This window comes from Caretta caretta, chromosome 3 (genome assembly GCF_965140235.1).
Source record: "Caretta caretta isolate rCarCar2 chromosome 3, rCarCar1.hap1, whole genome shotgun sequence".
Taxonomy (NCBI): Eukaryota; Metazoa; Chordata; order Testudines; family Cheloniidae; genus Caretta; species Caretta caretta.
In genome coordinates, this window is record NC_134208.1 from 109,680,963 (window position 1) to 109,701,310 (window position 20,348).

The 20,348-nt window shown below is 42.1% G+C and overlaps 1 protein-coding gene across 1 annotated transcript in view; it reads right to left on the reverse strand.

The window, feature by feature from the left end:
- Positions 1-1,693: 1,693 nt before the first annotated feature.
- Positions 1,694-20,348, reverse strand: part of ADAT2 (adenosine deaminase tRNA specific 2) — a 35,693-nt gene continuing 17,038 nt past the window's right edge. Inside the window, exon 6 of the mRNA XM_048844355.2 lies at positions 1,694-2,561. Within this exon, the coding sequence (XP_048700312.1) occupies positions 2,383-2,561 (179 nt within the window). The 3' untranslated portion in view covers positions 1,694-2,382. The remainder of the gene's footprint in view (positions 2,562-20,348) is intronic.

Below are 20,348 nucleotides of genomic sequence, written 5' to 3' on the forward strand. Positions count from 1 at the left end.
AGTACTTGTGGCACCTTAGAGACTAACCAATTTATTTGAGCATGAGCTTTCGTGAGCTACAGCTCACTTCATCGTATGCATCCGATGAAGTGAGCTGTAGCTAACGAAAGCTCATGCTCAAATAAATTGGTTAGTCTCTAAGGTGCCACAAGAACTCCTTTTCTTTTTACCTCAGGGCAGACACTCCAAACTGGTGGTGTGTTCTAAAATTAGATTTCACCAAGCCAGTAACAAATGTGAACTCCTGGATCACTATGCCAGTCTTATCATGGAGTCACAGACATTCCCCTTAGTCTCTCCAGTCTATCTTGCCAACCAGACAAACTGGACTTTGTGATAAAAGGTCACCTAAACCAAAAATCACATGACATCGGGTTGCTCCCCAGTTCCAAAAGACCAGTCACTTACCCCAGATCAGCTGGTACTCTAGATCTTACACCAAGGACAATGCTGGCAGCCAATTCTATAGTAAACAAACTAAAGGTTTATTAGCTAAGAACAGGAAGTGAGAGTTACTGAGGGGTTAAGCAGATAAAATATATGTACAGGTGAGTCACAGTTTGTAATTCCAAATCGTACTAGAGATGTAGTAATCTGCCAGTTTCCCAAAAGTCTGTTAGGGCTACTCAGAATAACTCTGGGGATCTCTGTCTTCTTGTTCAGTTATTCTGCCCTGCTAGAATCCAAACAGTGCAGAGATGCAGGATCTTTCCATGAGTCCATACTTATAGCTTCTTCTCACAGAAAACAAGCTGACAGGGTCACTACCCACATGGGTTTTTCCTTTGATGATGGAGAGTGAGGAATGCATTTTGAACTTTGACCTCCAGTCATCACACACCAGGACCACTTGCTTTGAAATTAACACTTTTCTGTTACAGTTCTTCATTTGCATTTCACAAGGCTTCTTTCTTGTCTGATGGGTTATTTCATTAAAGTGGTATTTACAATTATGTTATAACAGGATACAGATAAGTAAAAGCAATGCATGTAACATCCCACTAGTTTTCACAAAGTTTAAACACCAAATACCCTCTTATGCATTTAACAATTACTTTCATCTACACTCACAGACAAGTGAATGCACCCGGGGCTTCGGCATGAGCTGTCACCTGATCTTCCAGTGTCACAGTAGGCCACAGTGTACAGTGTATGTCAAGAGCATCCAAGGGATGAACAAAGTGTCTATGCATACACCCAGTCCCTGACCCTGACCAAAATGCCTCTGCATAAACCTAGGTGCTAGCTATGCCTCCCAGAAGGCCTGGCCGAGTAGTGAGGCAAAGGGTGAAGGTAGCTTTATGTCACCCTTGCATGCCCCTAGATTCACGGGCTACTGAGAGCCTCTAGTACCAGCCTCAGCAGGAGCTAGAAAAGCACAAGGAGCTCATTTAGCTTACACAGTCCCAAAGGGAATGCTTGGCAGCCCAGAATAGCCAGAGCACAGAGCAATATGGTCACATCGCCTCCTTCTCCGAACAGATCCCCCTCCCATCCCTGGGCTGGATCTAAAAGGAGAGCAAGCATAGTGCTGTCACAGTGGCCTATAGCACTTGAGGAATGCCTCTGTACTGGGCAGACTTCCTGGATTATGAGATCCAGCTGTTTTAGGGTCCTTCTTCGTTGCTGGAGCACTGTAAAGAGACCAGAACACAGCCCAGAATCGGTGCCATTGTTATGGTGTGTGTCATTACAATTTCATGTCTAGGAGTCTGGGCAGGGACAGCTGCCATTTTGGTTAGGCAGAGTTGATGCAACATGTTACAGAAGATACCCACACAGCAAAGGAAAGTTTATTAATAGCAATTTAGCTGTGGGCCAATTACAATAAAACTACATCTGAAATTATAAAATGCTAAAATACTTATAAATAAAGATTACAAAGGACATACACCTTTAAATCATATATGATCCCCAGGCTACTTGCCCTTTCCTTTTTTTAGTTCAGACGGAGCAACTGTTCTGGTCACAGTTACATTGTCAGTTCCTACCAAATGGTCTGTTTTCTGAGGAGTCATAGACAAAGGCATCTAGGACAAAAACACAGAAAGCCACCTTGACCTCAAATGGCAATACACATTTCAATATAATAAGTAGTGGGGGATAGGGCTTCCATTTGCCTTAAGCAGCATGGACAGGAGCAGACACATTTCTCTGTGCCAGTATATTACTGGCTTTCTAAGTAAGCTGTCTGCATAGACTGAAAATGGAGAGCTGTAAAGGCCCTTCTTAGATGTGATTATACAACAATCTAAATATCTGGCATACCCACGAATCTTTTTAACAAAAGGGAACCAAGGTGGTATATTTGAAATAGATCTGTTTGCTTATTAATATCCAAAGACACACACTGCTTCTGCTTCCATCAACTGCAAGGTGTGTTTAGCAGGCACCAGTAACTGCCTCCTCCTCTGCACATGGGTACCAGCATCCAGGGCTATGAACTCTTGTTTGCTCTTTATATTTCCTGGAGGTAAATTTACAAAGATGTCTGAATGGCAGGTGCAGACGAGACAATTGCACATGCACATGCTCTGCGTTGTGCATTCTCAACAGATGGCCTAAATCAGAAAACAAAAAAGAGAATGGGCCTTTGTCATAAACATACAGCTACGGGTAGCATAAAATCCCTCCTTTACCTGTAAGGGGTTAAGAAGCTCAAATAACCTGGTTGGCACCTGACCAAAAGGACCAGTAAGGGAAGAAGCTCCTTTCAAATCTGTGGGGGGAGATTTTGTTTGTACTTTCTTTGTTTGTGCTCTCTTGGGACAGAGAGAGGGACCAGGCAGGAAAAAACCCTCTCCTAAAACCCTACCTGAAATAAGCATCCAAGATTACAAAAATTGTAAGTAAAGCAAGGAAATGCATTAGATTATCTTTTGTTTTAGCTTGTGAATTTTCCCTATGCTAGAAAGGAGGTTTATTCCTGTTTTTTGTAACATTAAAGTTTTGCCTAGACTGGAATCCTCCGTGTTTTAAATCTTATTACCCTGTAAAATTACCTTCCATCCTGATTTTACGGAGGTGCTTCTTTTACTTTTTTCTTTATAATAAAGTTCTGCTTTTAAGTACCTGATTGGTTTTTCGTGTCTTAAAAACCCAAAGGTCTGGTCAGTGCTCAGCTTGTTTACCTATTTGGTTGGTATATTATTCTGAAGCCTCCCCAGGAAAGGGGGTGAAAGGGTCTGGGGGGATACTTTGGGGAAACAGGAACTCCACATGGCCCTTTTCCTGAATCTTTGTCTAACTCACTTGGTGGTGGCAGCAATACTGTCCAAGGAAAAAGGAAGAATTTGTGCCTTGGGGAAGTTTTAACCTAAGCGGGTAGAAATAAACTTAGGGGGTCTTTCATGCGGGTCCCCACATCTGCATGCCAGAGTTCAGAGTGGGGAGGGAACCCTGACAGCCTTCAGGTGTATTTCAGCATGCGCAGGCACTTTCAACATAATGGCACAAACTCTGCTGTAAAATGTGGGTGGCCATTTCCATATTAAGGATTTAGGAATGAGTGACACACTCTGCTTTTACCCTCTGATTTCTGCCAATCAAATTTCTGAGGGAGAGAATGGACGGAGCATATTTAGAATATGTATTTTTAAAATGTCACTTCTGCCAACGCGTACTGACATTAAGAAGTCAAACACCAAAAAAACCACCCAACCAGCTGTGACTAAAACATAGCAAACAAAATAGAACAAAACAAGTAATCAGAATGAAAATATAGAACAATGTGGATAATTCCCAACTAAAGCAGTTACGTTAGACAAACATCAGATCCATGTGCTCGCCACTAACACTTATGCAGATAAAAAAGAGCTCGAACCAAAGGGTGTGTTACATGCTCACATGCAAGGGCAACATTTAATCCTTTCCTTCCACCTTTGTTACCTCTCACTCTCCAGCCTTTTAATTTGGTGTGATTTGAGGAATGAAATAAAATTCTCTCCCTGACCCAGGGAGTGAGGTCCCCATGTGTTTGTTCTGATTACAGAGATTACAGTAAGAGTGGGATCCAGCTGGTAAAAATTCCTCATTAGGATGATGAGGATGAAAGTGCAAGTCTTGGGTGAAGCCAAGCAGCTGCCTGAACAGATCTGTTCTCTAGACCAGGAAAGACAGAGGTAGGCAAAGAAGCTGGCAGCAGGCTTATTTATAAATAGATATTTATTGCTTTTTTCATGATTTATGACCCAAAGAAGGTAGCACCATAAATGTGCATGGTGCTTTAAAATACAGATACAGATGGATTCCCTTGCCCCAAGAGCATATAATCTAAGGGCTATATTGTGACTAGCCCTAATGTGGCTAATCAGGGCAGTAAAGGGATCTGAGGCCTCATTTCATCCCCTGGCTCTAGCGCTACAGATCTTGGGTCCAGGTCCTGTGCAACAAATGGGAGCTGTGCCCTGGATATTCCTCTCATCAAGTAAGTGCATGAGGAAGGGGCAGGGAAAATGGGCAAAGCCCAGATTCTGCTTTGTGCCCCACTATGTGCCAGTGAAAGTGGACAGCCCTGGTAGCAGGGGGGTATCTACTCAGACCATGCAGGAGATGAGCTGACTTTTTGTATCCATGGGTAGCCTGTGACATCTGGCCTCCCTGGTCCTATCGGGAACACCATAAAGGGACACTGTTCCTATGTAAGTCACTATGACTAGAAACAGAATAAACCATCCCAGTAGGAGGTTTTAGATAGGAGGAAATAGGACACATAGCAATGAAAACAGCTGCTGGTCTCTAGGAGTCCCTACAGTCTCTGTGCTGCAGCTAGATTATCAGGGAAAGTCTCTTATCTGCATCTAACAGGGCCAGTGAAAATTAAGCAGGACTATGCTGCTGCTGTCCATAGCTGACTGAAATCATTGGGTCCCAATTCAGCCCTCAATACCTCCATGTAATACCCTGGAAGTCAATGGGAGATGTGTGTGGATAGCTGAGGAATAATTGGTTCCACTCTTCATAACTTCTGTGTAGTTAGCACCTTGGCCTGACTCTTATTTGATTTTGTGCAATTAAGGAGTTGCATTGAGCACCACTTCCAGTTAAAATGCAAAGAACTCTGCTGTACATGCAAAGGAGGGCTGAAGAGGACCCTACTATAGTCTAATAATTGTATTTGTTTTGCTGCAGGGGCATGCGCAGGAATTTAAATTTGACCCCTTTTGACAAGAAGCTCACTGCGCCCCCTCTGGCCCCAGGAGGAGCTCGCTGCCCCCACACCCAGCCCTGGGAGGAGCTTAATCTTCCCTCTCTCCACCCTGCTCCAGCCCCAGGCAGGAGCTCAATCTTCCTTTCCACGCTGCCCCAGCCCGGCAGGAGCTCGATCTTCCCTGCCTCCATGGCCCTGGGGCTGGAGAAGTTGTGTGCCCCCGATGATTTGCCCCACCTTGCGCCTGCCCCTGCTTGATAATGATGATAAAACAGATACTGATATGATCTTACTCAGTTTGGGAAATCCCTCCATGTTCATTGAGTCTCCTTATTCACCGTCTTGTCCTTATTTTACACTTAAGATTGATGGCCTATGCCAGACACAGCAGGGTTTAAACCCTAATTTAACACATTTATTATTATTTGTATTACTGTAGAGCCTCGGAGCCCCAGTCATGAGCTAGAACTCCATTGTGGTAGGTGCTGTACGAACACAACAAAAAGACAGTGCTTGCCCCAAGAGCTTACAACCTAAGCATAAGAGACAACAGATGGATACAGACAGATGGGGGGTACAAGAAAACCAAGAGACAATACTGGTCAGCATAACAAGCTGTGGTCTCAGCACACCAGCAGCCTAGCAATTTTCATGAGCTCCCCAAGCAAATCTTTGTGACAAAGGATGTTATCTCCACTCCTTGATGCAGATGCTGGGCCAAAATCAGCTCTCAACTACACTATTGTAACTCTGTTTCATCTCCTGTATTCTCAAGAATGGACCTGGGAAGAGAAGATTTTAAAAGCATATCAAATTAGCCTTTTTTTGTGTGTGGCAAAACACTAAAAAAGCCACTAAGTCACATCTTAGATCTAGATCGTTTACCCTAGTTCAGCTGAGGGCATCGCAAATATAACCAAGGTCTGAATGAGCTCTCCCCTGATGGCTACTGATGAGCTGGGGGGAAGGCTTCAGGACCAGACTATGTTTACATGAACAACCAAAGGCTATGGCTACACTACAGCTTAAGTCAACATATGTCACTCAGCGGTGTGAGCCAGTTGCGTTGGCAGCAGAGCTGAGGCATTGCTTGAAGTTTCTTCCCCCAGGCGGGAGGTGAACTCACGTGAAACGCACCTCCGGACTCTGGGTCTTCGCTGAACAAAGACAGCAGCTGTGAGCAGGGTGCGGTGGAGGGAGAGGGGAGTGGTGTGTTAAAGGGATGTTTGTTTGTTAGGGCACATCTTCACTGGCAACGTTAAAGCGCTAACGTGGCTTGTGTAGTCGCAGCAGAGTGCTGGGAGAGAGCTCTCCCAGTGCTCAGAAAAAACCACCTCCAGGAGGGGCGTGGCTCCCAGTGCTGGGGCACTGTCTGTACTAGCATTTTACAGCTCTGAAATTTGCAGTGCTTGTGGGGAGGGAGGCGGGTTCACACCCCTGAGCAGGAAAGTTGCAGCGCTGTAAAGTGCCAATATGGACAAGCCCTTAGACTCTCACACCACAAGGTGAGAAACGGAGGCAAAGGACACTGCCCAATGTAGTCTGGGGGACATTTAACAAACACAAATGGACTGCTAAGTTTCCGTGTTAACCCACCTCTTTCTTCTCTATTTCTTTCAGTGAAGGGAGGTTTTAAACCCTAATATAGAGAACAGTTATTATTGAGTCACTCGGATAACCGTGAAACTGGTTTACTGCCCCAGTCAGGCTGCTGCACTCCTTGTATTGAAATGTGAGGATTGTAACAGTGAGTAGTGACTGTCACTCTTTACTCCCTTCATGCACCAGTGAACTGTGCTTATGGCAGCACCAAACAATTAAACAGATTAACCTAATTGCTAACAAAGCACAACTCACCTTATCCTTATGGACCCTCCAGAGCTGAGTCATACTCAAACCATAATCCAACTACTGGGAAAAAAAAGTCACGTTTCTTCCTTCCCTTCACTTGGCGCTCCAGGCCAAATTCTCCTGAGTAAAGAGGCTCTGTGCTGTGTGTCCTGTGCAAGGATGGGGTGGGGAAAACAGCATCACCGGGGGGGCTGTGGCTGCTACTGTAGCTAGCATGTGCCCACAAACTGTGCAATATTTGGGGGCACTGCTGTGCTTGTCCTAGTTGGCCACATTCCTGCCACTCCCTGAGCTGCTCATAACATCCCCTCTCTTTTGCAGAGAAGTAGGGATGGGGCAGGGAAATGGGTTTCTGTTTGCCAGTCGCCTTAAGCAGAGGAAATGGAACACTTCTGCCTTGTGCACCTACAGAAGGAACCAAACGATGTTGCCATCAGTGACTGAATTTAATCTTTCCACATCCATCTCCAAACTGAGCTCGGCCTTCCTGCGGATTCATTATGGTACATATGAATCTATTTTATCAGCTGCCTTTCCCTAGAAATACTTTACGCTTAATGAGAATCTCGTTGGAAGGCACCGAATTGCTTTGCAAATGTTAAGCCTCACAACAACCTTGTGAGGTATTATCATGTGCATTGCATTATAGAGGGATAAACTGAGACTCAGAGTGGTTATATTATTTGCACAAAGTCAATAGCAGAAGTGGAAAGAGAACCCCCGAGTTCTACTCAACCACTCCCTTCCTAAGTAGTATAGCAATAAACAATAACCATGCATGTATTATCAGGGTACTGGTACATGCCTCTGCTACATTTGACTAATGCTTTCACTCACCAATAGCCTACTGATGCACCTCATGGTGTGGCTTATTCATATCTGAGTATGTTTAATAATTTAAATAGTAAACTCAGTAGGACAGGGACATTGTCTATTTCTATGTCTGGGAAGTGCCTAATACACTCTGGGAATTATATGAAAATGGTAATGGGGTTCCAAAACAGGAATATTGAACAGTTTGGAATTTAGAATTATAAATGATAAAGGGCAGGGGATAGTTTAAATCTAATCACCTTTCTCCTCTTACTCCCTCTGGCTGCCTGTATTATCCCTGTCTCTTAATTCACTTTCTCATCCCCCCATTTAGGATAAGGGGCACAGGTTGGTTGGTTGGGTTGTTGTTGATAAGGTCAATGCTAGGAGCTGGTGTACAGGTACAGAATCATCAAAAAGGCCCAGCCAGAATGTTGCTTTGGAAATGCTCTAAAAAAGTGGCAAGCATTTTCTTACCATACAGTAATTATTTTCCAGTGTAGGGTCCTATGACAACATAGGGAAACTGACTGTACAATTTATTAATTCTATGTGACGTTATGAATTCTCTATATTTATCTTACCAGACTGTAAACTCTGTTTTGGATATGGGTTCTTTACATTCTTTGTTTTCCTATTACCTACATGTTGGATTAAAATTCCAAAAGCAAATGGCAAAAGAATAACAGAAGAGGGTCACTGACTTAAGTGCCCAACCATTGAAACTGCTGTAGACAAAACACTGGATCCCAACTAGGAGAACTAATTTATCAGGAGAGAGCTTGCCTAGCAATGCAGTTACCTGATAAATATCTGGGATCACCTAAGAGGCTGATACAGAAATCACCTGACAGAGGGACTGGAAGATGATAAAGGGTAGAAGCTACCTTTGGTGGGGTTTTTTGGTTGTTGTTGCTTTTTGTTTTTGTTGGGGTTGGGTTTTGTTTTTTTTTTTGCTCTTTCCCTGGCCATTTTTCACTCGCTTAAGATGAGGGAAGCTGCTACAGGAGCTGGATGAACTGGGCAGTGCGGGGGACCCTTCCTACCTACCTACCTGAACACAGATCCCAAAGGACTCCCAAGATAAGGGTGAGCTATAGTGAGAGGAAGTGTGTGCAGGGTTTTGCTTTTTTTTTTTTTTTTTAATGCATCTGTGTATTTCTGGGGTGATGAAGTAAAGAGCAACGTGTTTAGTTCTGCGCAAAGTGTCTGTCTGTTACATGCTACAGGTACCTGAGAGAGCTAAACCATAACCCAGAAGGCTGATACTTTTGATGGGCTTTTGGAAGAGGATGTGTTTAAGCCTCAGAGGAATTTGATGGATCAGCATTGGTAGCATGGGCTGGGTAGCTGGACTGTGTGATAGCAGCTGTCAGGAGGGGGTACTAGACAGAGTTGTCACTCTGACAGTGTCCCAAGGAATCCCAAGCGTAGGACAGTGCCTGGGGTCTGTTCAAAATCCAGAGGCTTAAAACACCTGAGTATCCAGAGGCTGGGATTCCCCCACAGCAAAGTGGTGGGCTGCGGACAGGGAGATTATGACCAGATCTGTGACAAAGGCCCAGCCAGAGTGTGGCTTTGAAAATGTGTGCCCCATGCTAGGCTCCAAATAAGTATCAAGCATTTTCTTTTCTTACACTATAGTAATTTGTTTCCAGTATTGATTGTTTAGGTTCTATCTTGCAGCTTTTACTCCCTGTGAATAAAGGCTGCAGGATCGGGCCCAAGTTATTTGGGAGACTGATTGCCTCTCTATGGATCAACAGAACAACTGTAACACTAGCCGCAGCAGAGCAAGCTTTTCCCAGAATGCTGTGCCAAAATGCCTGTGCTGTGGGCACCAGTTCTAAGGCTACATCTACACTGGGCACGAGACACGTAGTTTATCAGCTCCCATAGACACACTCATGCTAGCTGTCATCGAGCTAGCATGCGAACTGTTGTCATGTAGCGATGGTAGTACAGGCAGTGGTGAGCAGTGGCATGGGTTCGCTCTGCCGAGTACATACCCAGAAATTCCAGGCAGGGTTGTACTTGGGGTGGCTAGCTGGTGTCGTTGCTCACCACGGCTCATTAAGAGCTCGTGCAAGGACATCTACATGAGCTGGGAATCACACCCCAAGCTCCAACTGCAGACATAGCCTAAAGGTAAGAGTGTAGTTCATTCTCCGCTTATTCAGGCCTCTCTAGTGAGCCTATCAACAACTACACCAACGAATGCCAACCAAGGTGGGTTGTTTTTTTTTTAATTTGTCTCTTGTCGATTAGGATTGGGAATGAGACCACCAACTCGTTTCACATGAGCCACTAAACAGCCAACAGATGGTAATAACTTTCAGTCACTGACAATATGGATTCAAAGCAGAAATATGGAAGTGAAAAACGATTCCATTGGCCATTTCTTGAACCATTCCTGGCTTTACTAATCCTAATACTGAATAGATTAAGGGCTTGGGCTCCTAAATCATCTAGGTGCCTTTGAAAATTTTATCCCATATTCCTTCTGGTTTAAATCCATTGAAGTTAATGGGGTTTCACAGGGGACTGAATCTAGCCAAATAAGTGTCAGTAGCTAGGAAGATTTAACTTTGATGTTCATTTTTTCTCTCTGTGGAATTCTAGTTATTATTGATTTAAATATATTATTGCCTGGTCTTCTGTTTCATTGCTCATGTCTGGGTTCTAGGTATTTAGAAATCTAAATAGCTAAATTATACGGTTATATTGTGTAGTTGAATTAATCTTACAGTATATTCTATAGTGTGGAATAAAAAAAGGCATTTCCTAGCAAAGATAAGATGTTAATGAATGGTAAAATAGGCATTAATTTATTATCTACATCAAATTTATTTTTTTCAGCTGGTATAATTGCTATAATATGTAATGTATGCATATGAAACAGTTATTATAATGACAGGTTTCAGAGTAGCAGCCGTGTTAGTCTGTATCCGCAAAAAGAAAAGGAGTACTTGTGGCACCTTAGAGACTAACAAATTTATTTGAGCATAAGCTTTCGTGAGTTACAGCTCATGCTCAAATAAATTTGTTAGTCTCTAAGGTGCCACAAGTCCTCCTTTTCTTTTTGCAGTTATTATAATATAAATACAGAATTGAGACAGTTCTAGTTACCATCAATCTAGAGCACACTATTTAGAAATAATTTATGGACTGTAGTCTTTTCCTCCTTTTTCTTTTTTTAGATTAAATGTACTGAAGGGGAACACAATTTAATGAACATGGAATTGATTTCATGTCAGCTAATTTTACACAAGTTAATATAATGGTATTAATGAATTGCCTGGTCACCCCTTGCTTTTGAGTTGTATTGTAGTCTCTCTTCAAATTGCTTAGTATTCTACAGGGAGTAACTATTTAATTGTTCAGAAAGTGACATGACCTACTGAAAAATAATTAAATATCTAAAAGGTGATTGCATGCTTACCAGGGGAGATAACGAATCGCTTGTTTCCATTAAATCGCTTAAATCCTTAAATTGCTTGTTTCCATTTGCTCATGCAAGACTCGAGTTCAAAGGTCAAATCCTTCTTTTATAGCAGGGATCGGCAACCTTCGGCACGTGGTCCACCAGGGTAAGCCCCCTGGCAGGCCGGGCAGGTTTGTTTACCTGCCGCGTCTGCAGGTTCGGCAGATCGCGGCTCCCACTGGCGCGGGCTGAGGAATGTGCTGGTCACTGCTTCCTGCAGCCCCCATCGGCCTGGAGTAGCGAACTGCAGCCAGTGGGAGCTGCGATCAGCCGAACCTGCGGACGCAGCAGGTAAACAAACCGGCCCAGCCACGGGCCACGTGCCAAAGGTTGCCGATCCCTGCTTTATAGGCACTCATGGCCTCAAACACATCAGCACAAAGGCCTGGAAACAAAGTGACTCCGCTCTACCCTTGTGGAATAGATCTGGAGTGACAGTATGTATAGGAGCACAGAGGGAGAGGGATTCTAAGCTGGTAAAGTAGTGGTATGTCCAGTGGGTCTGTACCTGGCATGGATTCACTGTTTCAACATACCAGGGGAAACAGAAACTGGCCCTGTCCACTACTTCTCACTTATCTTTCAGATGTAGCTTCAGAGCAGCTTTAAAAGGGCTAGTAGTGAGGAGTAGAATCCTTAGCCCCACTGTATTCCCCTAAATGCACAGCTCATTTCTTCAACTAGTTTGAGTGCACAATATTTATTTTTTCCTCAGACCATTTTTCTCCTCTTCCCCCAATGATGATTCATTACAAACATGTTGTTAGCAAAACTTGTGGAAGCTTGTGGCCAGTGTATTAGAAATAGAACCATCTTCCTTTCCAAACGCTAACCTGTCACAAATAGGTGCCCTGCAGATGGAATATAATCTGGGCTTCAGTGAAGTAATACATGAGAGATGACTTTGGCTCACTGTATTTACTGTTCTATTAGAATTTTTCTGACCCACTCTCTACTCTCTTTTTTCCCTCTGTCAAAATTTTCCACTTCCAACCCTATTCTTTCATTGTGAAGTAGGTAAATACATTTCTATAGGCCAGACTGATACCCTTAATTGCATTGAATAGTACTTTATAATCAGTCAATGGAATTAGCAGAGTAAGGTAATACATCAATCTGGCCCCATTCAACTGAATTTCTGATAAAGTCGGTATTCTTATGCCACATCAATCATCATGATACGTGAGAGCTTCTGAATTCCAATGAGAGCTCACTATGCATCCTCATTCATTCAAATTACTCACCAAAGGAACTTGAGTAATCTATAGGAGTGGCTATGTGGAAGTGATATGGAGGTGGGCGTTCTGTTGCTCACTGGAATTCAGACACAAAATTACATTTTATTTGTACTTACTTGAGGAGTGAAAGCAAAGATTCCTGACAAAATGGTGGATGTGGTCTTTCCCTATTATGACAAAGAAACCGTGAGCACAGGGAAATGGCTAGGAAGCTGCTGGCAGTGCAGTTTAAGAACAAGAAAGCACAGTGTGTAATATCATCTCTCTGCTTGGTCATCTGGTGCATGAGTTACAAAACCTCTGGACCTCGGTGATGTCTCTTGAGTTCTAAAAACCTACATAATTACTCTGAGTCAGCTGCCACATCTGAACTGACTCAAGGTCTCTTAAATAAAATGGAAATACTTATAATTCCTCAGGAAATTAGAGCACAGTTAGGTAGTCCTATAGCAGAGGGGAAAAAAGAAGCCATAAAATCTCTGGGCTCTGGAAAAGCTCTGGGTGAAGACGACTTTCTAATAGAATGTTGTAAGCTCTTTTAGTCTCATTTGGCTCCTAATCTACTGAAATGTTTTTAGATATGTAGAGGAAAAGGGTTTCATTGCAGCATTAATTGCAGCCTAGATTTTTCTTACCTCTCTCCCCACCAGAAAACTCAATGATGGACCATTTGCAATAATTAAATTACAGTCCAAAATCCTTTGATTAATAAGAATATAAAGACATAGACTAAAATATCATCCAGAAAATTCCAGAACAGTACCTTTTATGGAGAATATTTTAGTATCTAATCTTGAGGTTCACATTAATCAGAAAAGGTGATACAGAATCTATAGGCCTATTATAATTTGCTATTTTTAAAATTCTCAAGTAATCATAAAAATAAAACCCAACAGCCCCTAACTGGGCTGCACCCCACCCATAAACAGCAGCTGACTTCTTTGTTTACCCAAAAACCATTTAGTGCTCTGCCTACTCCTCTGCCATACTACTATAATTGTATCCATAATTTTTGTCTTGTTGCAAGTCTGCTGGAAAGCCAAGTGTGCAAGTCCTCATTAGCAGCAATTCATATGTAAATGGTTTAAGATGACATAAACAAAGTTTTTTTTAAAAAAAAAGTTGCCCCAAAGACTTGCAAACATTGTGAAAGCTATTGCTCATCCTTCTCGGGTGTGATGATGGCTCAGCTGGGGTTATGATGCTTGGTGAATCTACTGTGCAGCGTGAAGGATGCAGAGCACCCTCTCCATGCTATTTCCTTAGATGCTGTAGAAAGCATTTGACAAGAGAATACTTATCTCCAAATGCTATTATGCCACAGTTGCAGTATTGGAGGCACCTGAGTTGAAGCCTCATTAGCATAAGAGCAAGGGGCTGCTGGCAGGGTATTCTTCATTAGGTACATGAGCTTTTCGAAAGCATGTCTTCCCCTTGGTCTATACAGTGACCTGAATTTATTCATTTCCATGTGCATTGCAAGACTCATCTTTTCTACCCTGACCATAAAGAAATGGGTAGTGATGGAGTGGGAGTCTGGTGGGGACCTCATCACTGCTAAGGCAGAATAATTTTCCATATTCATGGAATGTGTGTCAGGTGTGTTGCTCTATTGATACAAAGGTGTATAAGGTAACTGTTAATTGTTTGTGTTAGAGTCCACATTTGATGAAGTTGGTGTTGCTTTTTGAGTACCTGTTGGAGCTGGGAATGAAAGCCTCATGGACCGTTGGGGAGAGTCATTGATTGCTTTGTAGGCAATATGAAGGTTGAAAGGAACACACAATTCTTTCCCTTTATTTCCATACTTTTAGGGTGTTGGATGATTCAACATGAATCATCAGTTCATTCCAGCAAAAGTATTGTGATAACCACTGAGAAATTTGGGCTCCTATCCAGATTTTTAAAAAGTATGATAAAAGCAAGGATACTCCTATCCAGTGGCGAAAACCTGTGTTAAAACTGATGGCATCCAAAATCTCCATTGATTTTGATTCTGATGGGGAGTTTTGCTTTAAAAACTAATAGGACCACATGGATTCAGATTTAACCCTTAAAATTTTTAATAAATGGCAGATACATGATCCTGGAAAATGTAAAGTCAATCATGAGTTAATATCTCCAACTCCTTTTGGGCAAATCCTCTTTTGTAATTGGAAAAAAGATCTCCAATAGGAAGGTGCTAGAAATACATCAGACAGGACAGAGATTCATCACCTCTGATCCATGGAGCACTTGTTGGTCACATGGTGCAGGTTCACCATGTTTCCAACTGAGAGAAACAGAACAAACATGAGGCAGAAATGAAATGCACAGGAAAAAGAGAGAACCCCATTCTTTAGTCTCGCTGGCTGTACTGAGTGCTAGACCAGATGTGGTGAGTGCAAAGATTGCTTTAAGTTACTTTTGCAGAACCCTGATCCTTGGCTGGCTCAGCACTGGACTAGGCTCACAACAGAGATTCATGTAGTCTGAAGGCTGCTGAAAACTGTGCCAGATAATGACTGGGGAAGACTGGAAAGATGGCCTAAAATGTGTAAGTATCAAAAAGCATAGGAAATAACATCCTAAACACATCATAGTACTCCCATTTATGCATCTAGCCTATGATACAGGGAATTTAGCAGTAAGAATAAAGACATGCCATATCTGCATTAAGAGCTGCCACAGTGAACAAGGAAACTATTGAAATAGGAGTGATAGTAAAACACAACAAAATGAGATAAACAAACATTTAAAAGAGAGCCCTGGCACAAAGCTAAGGTAAAGAATGGGTGGGGTGGGAATGGGCCAAGGAGTCAACTCACTGTGTAAGGCTCTAAGGCATCTGTTGACATTCAGATCTCCAGCTGCCCCCTGGTGTGCAGGCAAGGTACAACACTGAACGCTGCTGGAATATTTTTTTTTAAAAATCCCTAAACCTAAAGATTTCTCAAGCTGCAGTTGCTAGACATCCCCCAAGATGGAAATGCTATTAAGGTATTTTCAAGTCGAAGTAATTAAGAGTCCTGTTGTGCAAGAAGCTAAGAAGTTTGCTGAAGTCAATGGGAGTGAAGGCTCCTCAAGATCTCACTGGAGGTGCTAGATGCCCTACTAGAAAAAGCCCCAAGTTAGCAAATTATTACACAACAAATTTAAAAACTACAGAGCACACTCAGTAAGTCCATATGTGTGTGCATGTGAGTGATTCCTTTAGACTGCTACTGCCAACAGCAGCAGCCCTGCAAAAGTGGTTGGAAATAAACTGTAGACTCTGCAGTGTGGAGGATAAGCAAATGAATCACATTGAAATGAAGTAGCAGCTGTCTTTGTGGAGAGGATTAACAAGAACAGGTTTGGCCACTTAGGAGCTGTCCATCTCCTTTCAGAGCCTGGGGATTCTTGGCCTGATGACAGCATGAGTTTATGAGTGAAGCCAGAGAACACAAAGGTAGCTACACAATTCTGTTCAAACATTAAAGTGACATTTGCTTGAGTAATGCTGTAAATCACAAACAAACTGGATTGATTTCATGTTTAAAAGTAAGAACATTTTCTTAATACAAATAAAATAAAAACTACTCTTCTCCTGGCAGCAAAATTATGTGAGATGCCCAAATTCATCTTCACCCATTTTTTAAAAAAGTTTTCATCAATTTGATGCACTAGCCTGACTCATATGGATCGTTTGCAAAGCAAGGAGCAGGGCTATTACATGACTCCAACGTAAGTGCTCCTCTCCACTTGTCACTGCTCAATTTGATGGGGACTTTGGAGAAGCAAATCAAAGAAAAATGCATGAAGTGCGAGTGCAGGCAGGAAAAAGATGGCACATGGAATATCCCTACACACACAAACATCTATGTAGTTGCTAATGACACCTGCACAAAAATTCCATGTGGCAGACAGACCATACATAGGGACAGAGGTCAGGGAGTGGAAGAACCGGAGAACAGATGCTCTTAGCATATGTTCTCCAACTGTGTAAAATATTCTGGTTATTTAGTGATGCTTGGAACAGCATTATTTATTAATTATTATTTAGCTGTACTAATAAACACTCTCAGAGAAAGCTCTAGGTTTCCTAATTAATTATAGTTACAGAATGATGACCATCCAGCAATATTAAATAATAGTAAAAGGGGAACAAGCTAACTCATCCAGCCAGTAAATCAAAACAGAAAAGCCCCTTTTACTTCTCTCCCAAGGGATATATCCTCATCTTTTCCCTCAAACTGTGTCAAATGGGTGGCTTTTGCAGTATGCCTGGAAGGTTCTGAAGTTTGAGCAATTTCAGACCAAGGTGGGAAACCAGTTAAAGTCCTGGGGCGCTTGCAGAGAAAACAGTACCAGCAGCCCCCTCATATTTCTAAGGAGGAAAATCAAACTTGAGAGCCTCTGCTGATCACAGCTATGGCAGTATGTCATAGAAGAGATGAGATCCCTCAGGTAGGCAGGTTCAAAGCCATTTAGGGCTCTATAGGTCAGAACTAATACCTTAAACTTCACTCAGAGACCGATAGGCAACCAGCTGAGATCCTGGAATTCTAGTGTTATGTGCTCCCAGCAAGATGCCCCACTCAGTAAGTGAACTGCTGTGTTCTGCACCAGCATCGGTCTCTGAAGGATTTTAAGCGGTCGTCCCACAGAGCATATTGCAGGTGGCAAAGGCATGGCTAGCAATAGCAAAATCCACATCCAAAAGTAAAAGTTGCAACATCCTGGCTAGGCACAGAGTGTAAAAAGCCACCTTAGTTACTGCTGCAAGATGATCCTCTAACAGAAGCTGGCAGTCTAAAATCACTCCCTAAGTCCTAAACTTTGGTGATGAGTGGTGAATTCACTTCCTCAATCGAAGAGGTTGATCTATTATCTCCGCTATCTCTTCTGCAGCTTCCCCAAACCCAGTCCTCTCCTCCATTTCTGATGAGCTGAGCTTCAGCCAGCTTGTTCTCATCCACAGCCCTGTCTGAACTGAACAGTGGCTGAGGCACTGGACCACAATGCTATTCAAGCAAGACAAGAGAGCCATACAGTTGGATGTTATCAGCATACTGAAATGGCTTCCCTGTGCTACCCCATACATGAGAGCCTTTTGGGAAGGGGAGCCATAGCATTAGCTATTCTTAAAGTAGCCAGTGGCCACATGGCAAATCTGTCAACTGTGGTGATGTTGCTAAGCATTCTTGTGTGAAATGATGGAGGACAGTCTGGGAGTTAGGGCCACAATTTCCCAGGAATCCTCAGTCTCCACATCTTTTATTAGTCCTTCCCCCTGCCCACACCCGTTTACGCCTGGTCTATTCCCATCACCAGGGTATCTGAGCAACTAACATGTCACAGTGTAATGCAATCTAATGGCTGCATCTCAAAATTCAAGGCTTCTTTTTCACAGAAGTGGAATATAGGGTGCTGTGGACACTGAGTGAATTTTTCATGATAGTCACTTATAAATAAGCTTACAAAAGCCAAAAGCCTCGCAACAAAATGTATTTTTTAACCATATTAAAATGGAAAAACAGCAGGTGAAATCTTGGCTCCAACTATCCCAATGGCAGTTTTGCCATTGACTTCACTGTGGGCAGGATTTCACCCCATATCATTAAAATCTGACCAATTCCTTAATTCCAGAAATTGCCCCTACTTTACCCAACAGTATCATCAACACCTACATGTGCACATGCACACACACCTCTAAAAGGAATGAGAGTAACTAGCAGACACATTTTTTTCTCTCTCTCTCACACACACACACCCCTAAAAGGAATAAGAGTAGCTGGCTTGCTCTGTCTCTCTCTCTCTCACACACCCACTCTAAAAGAAATAAGAATAGCTGGTGGACACACACACACACTCGCTCTGTCTAGTTCTCTCGAAATAAGAATAGCTGGTGGACACATTCATAGCTGAGGTCACTGAGTTGCTCTTCAGCCAGAAAGCAACAAACCCATTCCTTCTGTCCTCAGGCTATATGAGGCTAACAAACATAACATCCCTTAAGAAAGGCAAGATTAATCAAACAGCTCTAAACCATCATGTCCACGGAGTCCTAAGCTTTTTATTTTATTTTAATCTTACCTTTTTCTTATTTTTTAATCATGCATATTTTGAAAGAGACAAAAGTAAGACAGCATTGAAAACATTTAACATCTCTATGGAAACTAGGCTAACTCATTTTATTGCCAAGTGACTACCTAACTAGAGTTTTATATCCTATTGGATCACTACAGGCCATCTGCCATACCAGAAACTTCTGAAAAAAAAAATCAGTTAAAGAAAGAAATTATCATTCTTGGCTTAGAACAATTTTGAAAAATTCAAATAACCTCACTTCAGAGGTGGTTCCTTAAAAAGATAAAGGCCTGCCTTAGAGAATTAATATAAAATGACCTATTTCTATGTGTATTTTAATTATAAGCTTGTATATTGGCAGCCACAAGGCAAAACAAATGATTAAACAGCTGTTTCTTGTTCTCTAGCACTAATTGTCTTCCTCTCTCCTTTCCTCTGTTAGTGTCAAAAGCCTTTTCTTTTAAGATTTAACAGTTACTGCCCTTTTCTTTTAAGATTTAACAGTTACACTGGCGCTCCTGGCTGCAGGCTATCTCCCCAGAACTTGCTCCAGATACAACAGAGGAATAGGTTTCCTGCCAAGCCCTGTGAAAGTTTGAGGACTTTACTTTTAAAAATATAATCTTTTATCAGTGCTCCAAGCCTGCCAAGGTAATTATGGGCCATGCTGCATATACATCTCTGCAAGAGACCTGCAGACATTTCAAACACTTAATAGAAGAACTCCATAAATGTACATATTTAAATAAATAAAACTGTCATGTAAAGGTATCACTTAATCTCAAATAGTGGAAGGAGCTCATAATGAGAATGGAATGGCTCAATAAGCCTTTCAAAGCCCCAAGTTGTAATTTAAATTAATGCTTTCTCCTGCCGTGCCAGTCACAAAACATACTTATTATATCTTTGGATTGTCAATCACAGTCCATTTAGCACAGACAGAGCCATGTAGCTTTGTGCTCTTGCCCTTCAAGTTGGTTCAACAGATTTTCATGTCAAAATCTATTGACAAGCAAGCCAATGGCTGAAATAAGGTCACAGAATTTTGTGATTTAAACTGGAGAAGATACAGTCCAAGGTAAGTCTGATGTGGCAGCATATTTTGGGGGGCTGGGGAAGTCTGCATTTAAAATACTTAAATTAATTCTATGTCGTACAAGCTGTGGGTATGTTTTCTGTACCTTTTCATGTCTCTTGGCCACACTGTAAGAAACAAACAAAAATAGAAATAATGAAACAAAAGTCATTTGAAAATAATTTACATAATTAATAAGATTGCACTGAGATTTCCAGGTGGCATTGATAGCCAAGTGTCATAAATATAAAGGGAAGGGTAAACCCCTTTGAAATCCCTCCTGGCCAGGGGAAAGCTCCTCTCACCTGTAAAGGGTTAAGAAGCTAAAGGTAACCTCGCTGGCACCTGACCAAAATGACCAATGAGGAGACAAGATACTTTCAAAAGCTGGGAGGAGGGAGAGAAACAAAGGGTCTGTGTGTCTGTCTATAGTCTGTCTTTGCTAGGGATAGACCAGGAATGGAGTCTTAGAACTTTTAGTAAGTAATCTAGCTAGGTATGTGTTAGATTATGATTTCTTTAAATGGCTGAGAAAAGAACTGTGCTGAATAGAATAACTATTTCTGTCTGTGTATCTTTTTTGTAACTTAAGGTTTTGCCTAGAGGGGTTCTCTATGTTTTAAATCTAATTACTTTGTAAGGTATCTACCATCCTGATTTTACAAGGGGGATTTCTTTATTTCTATT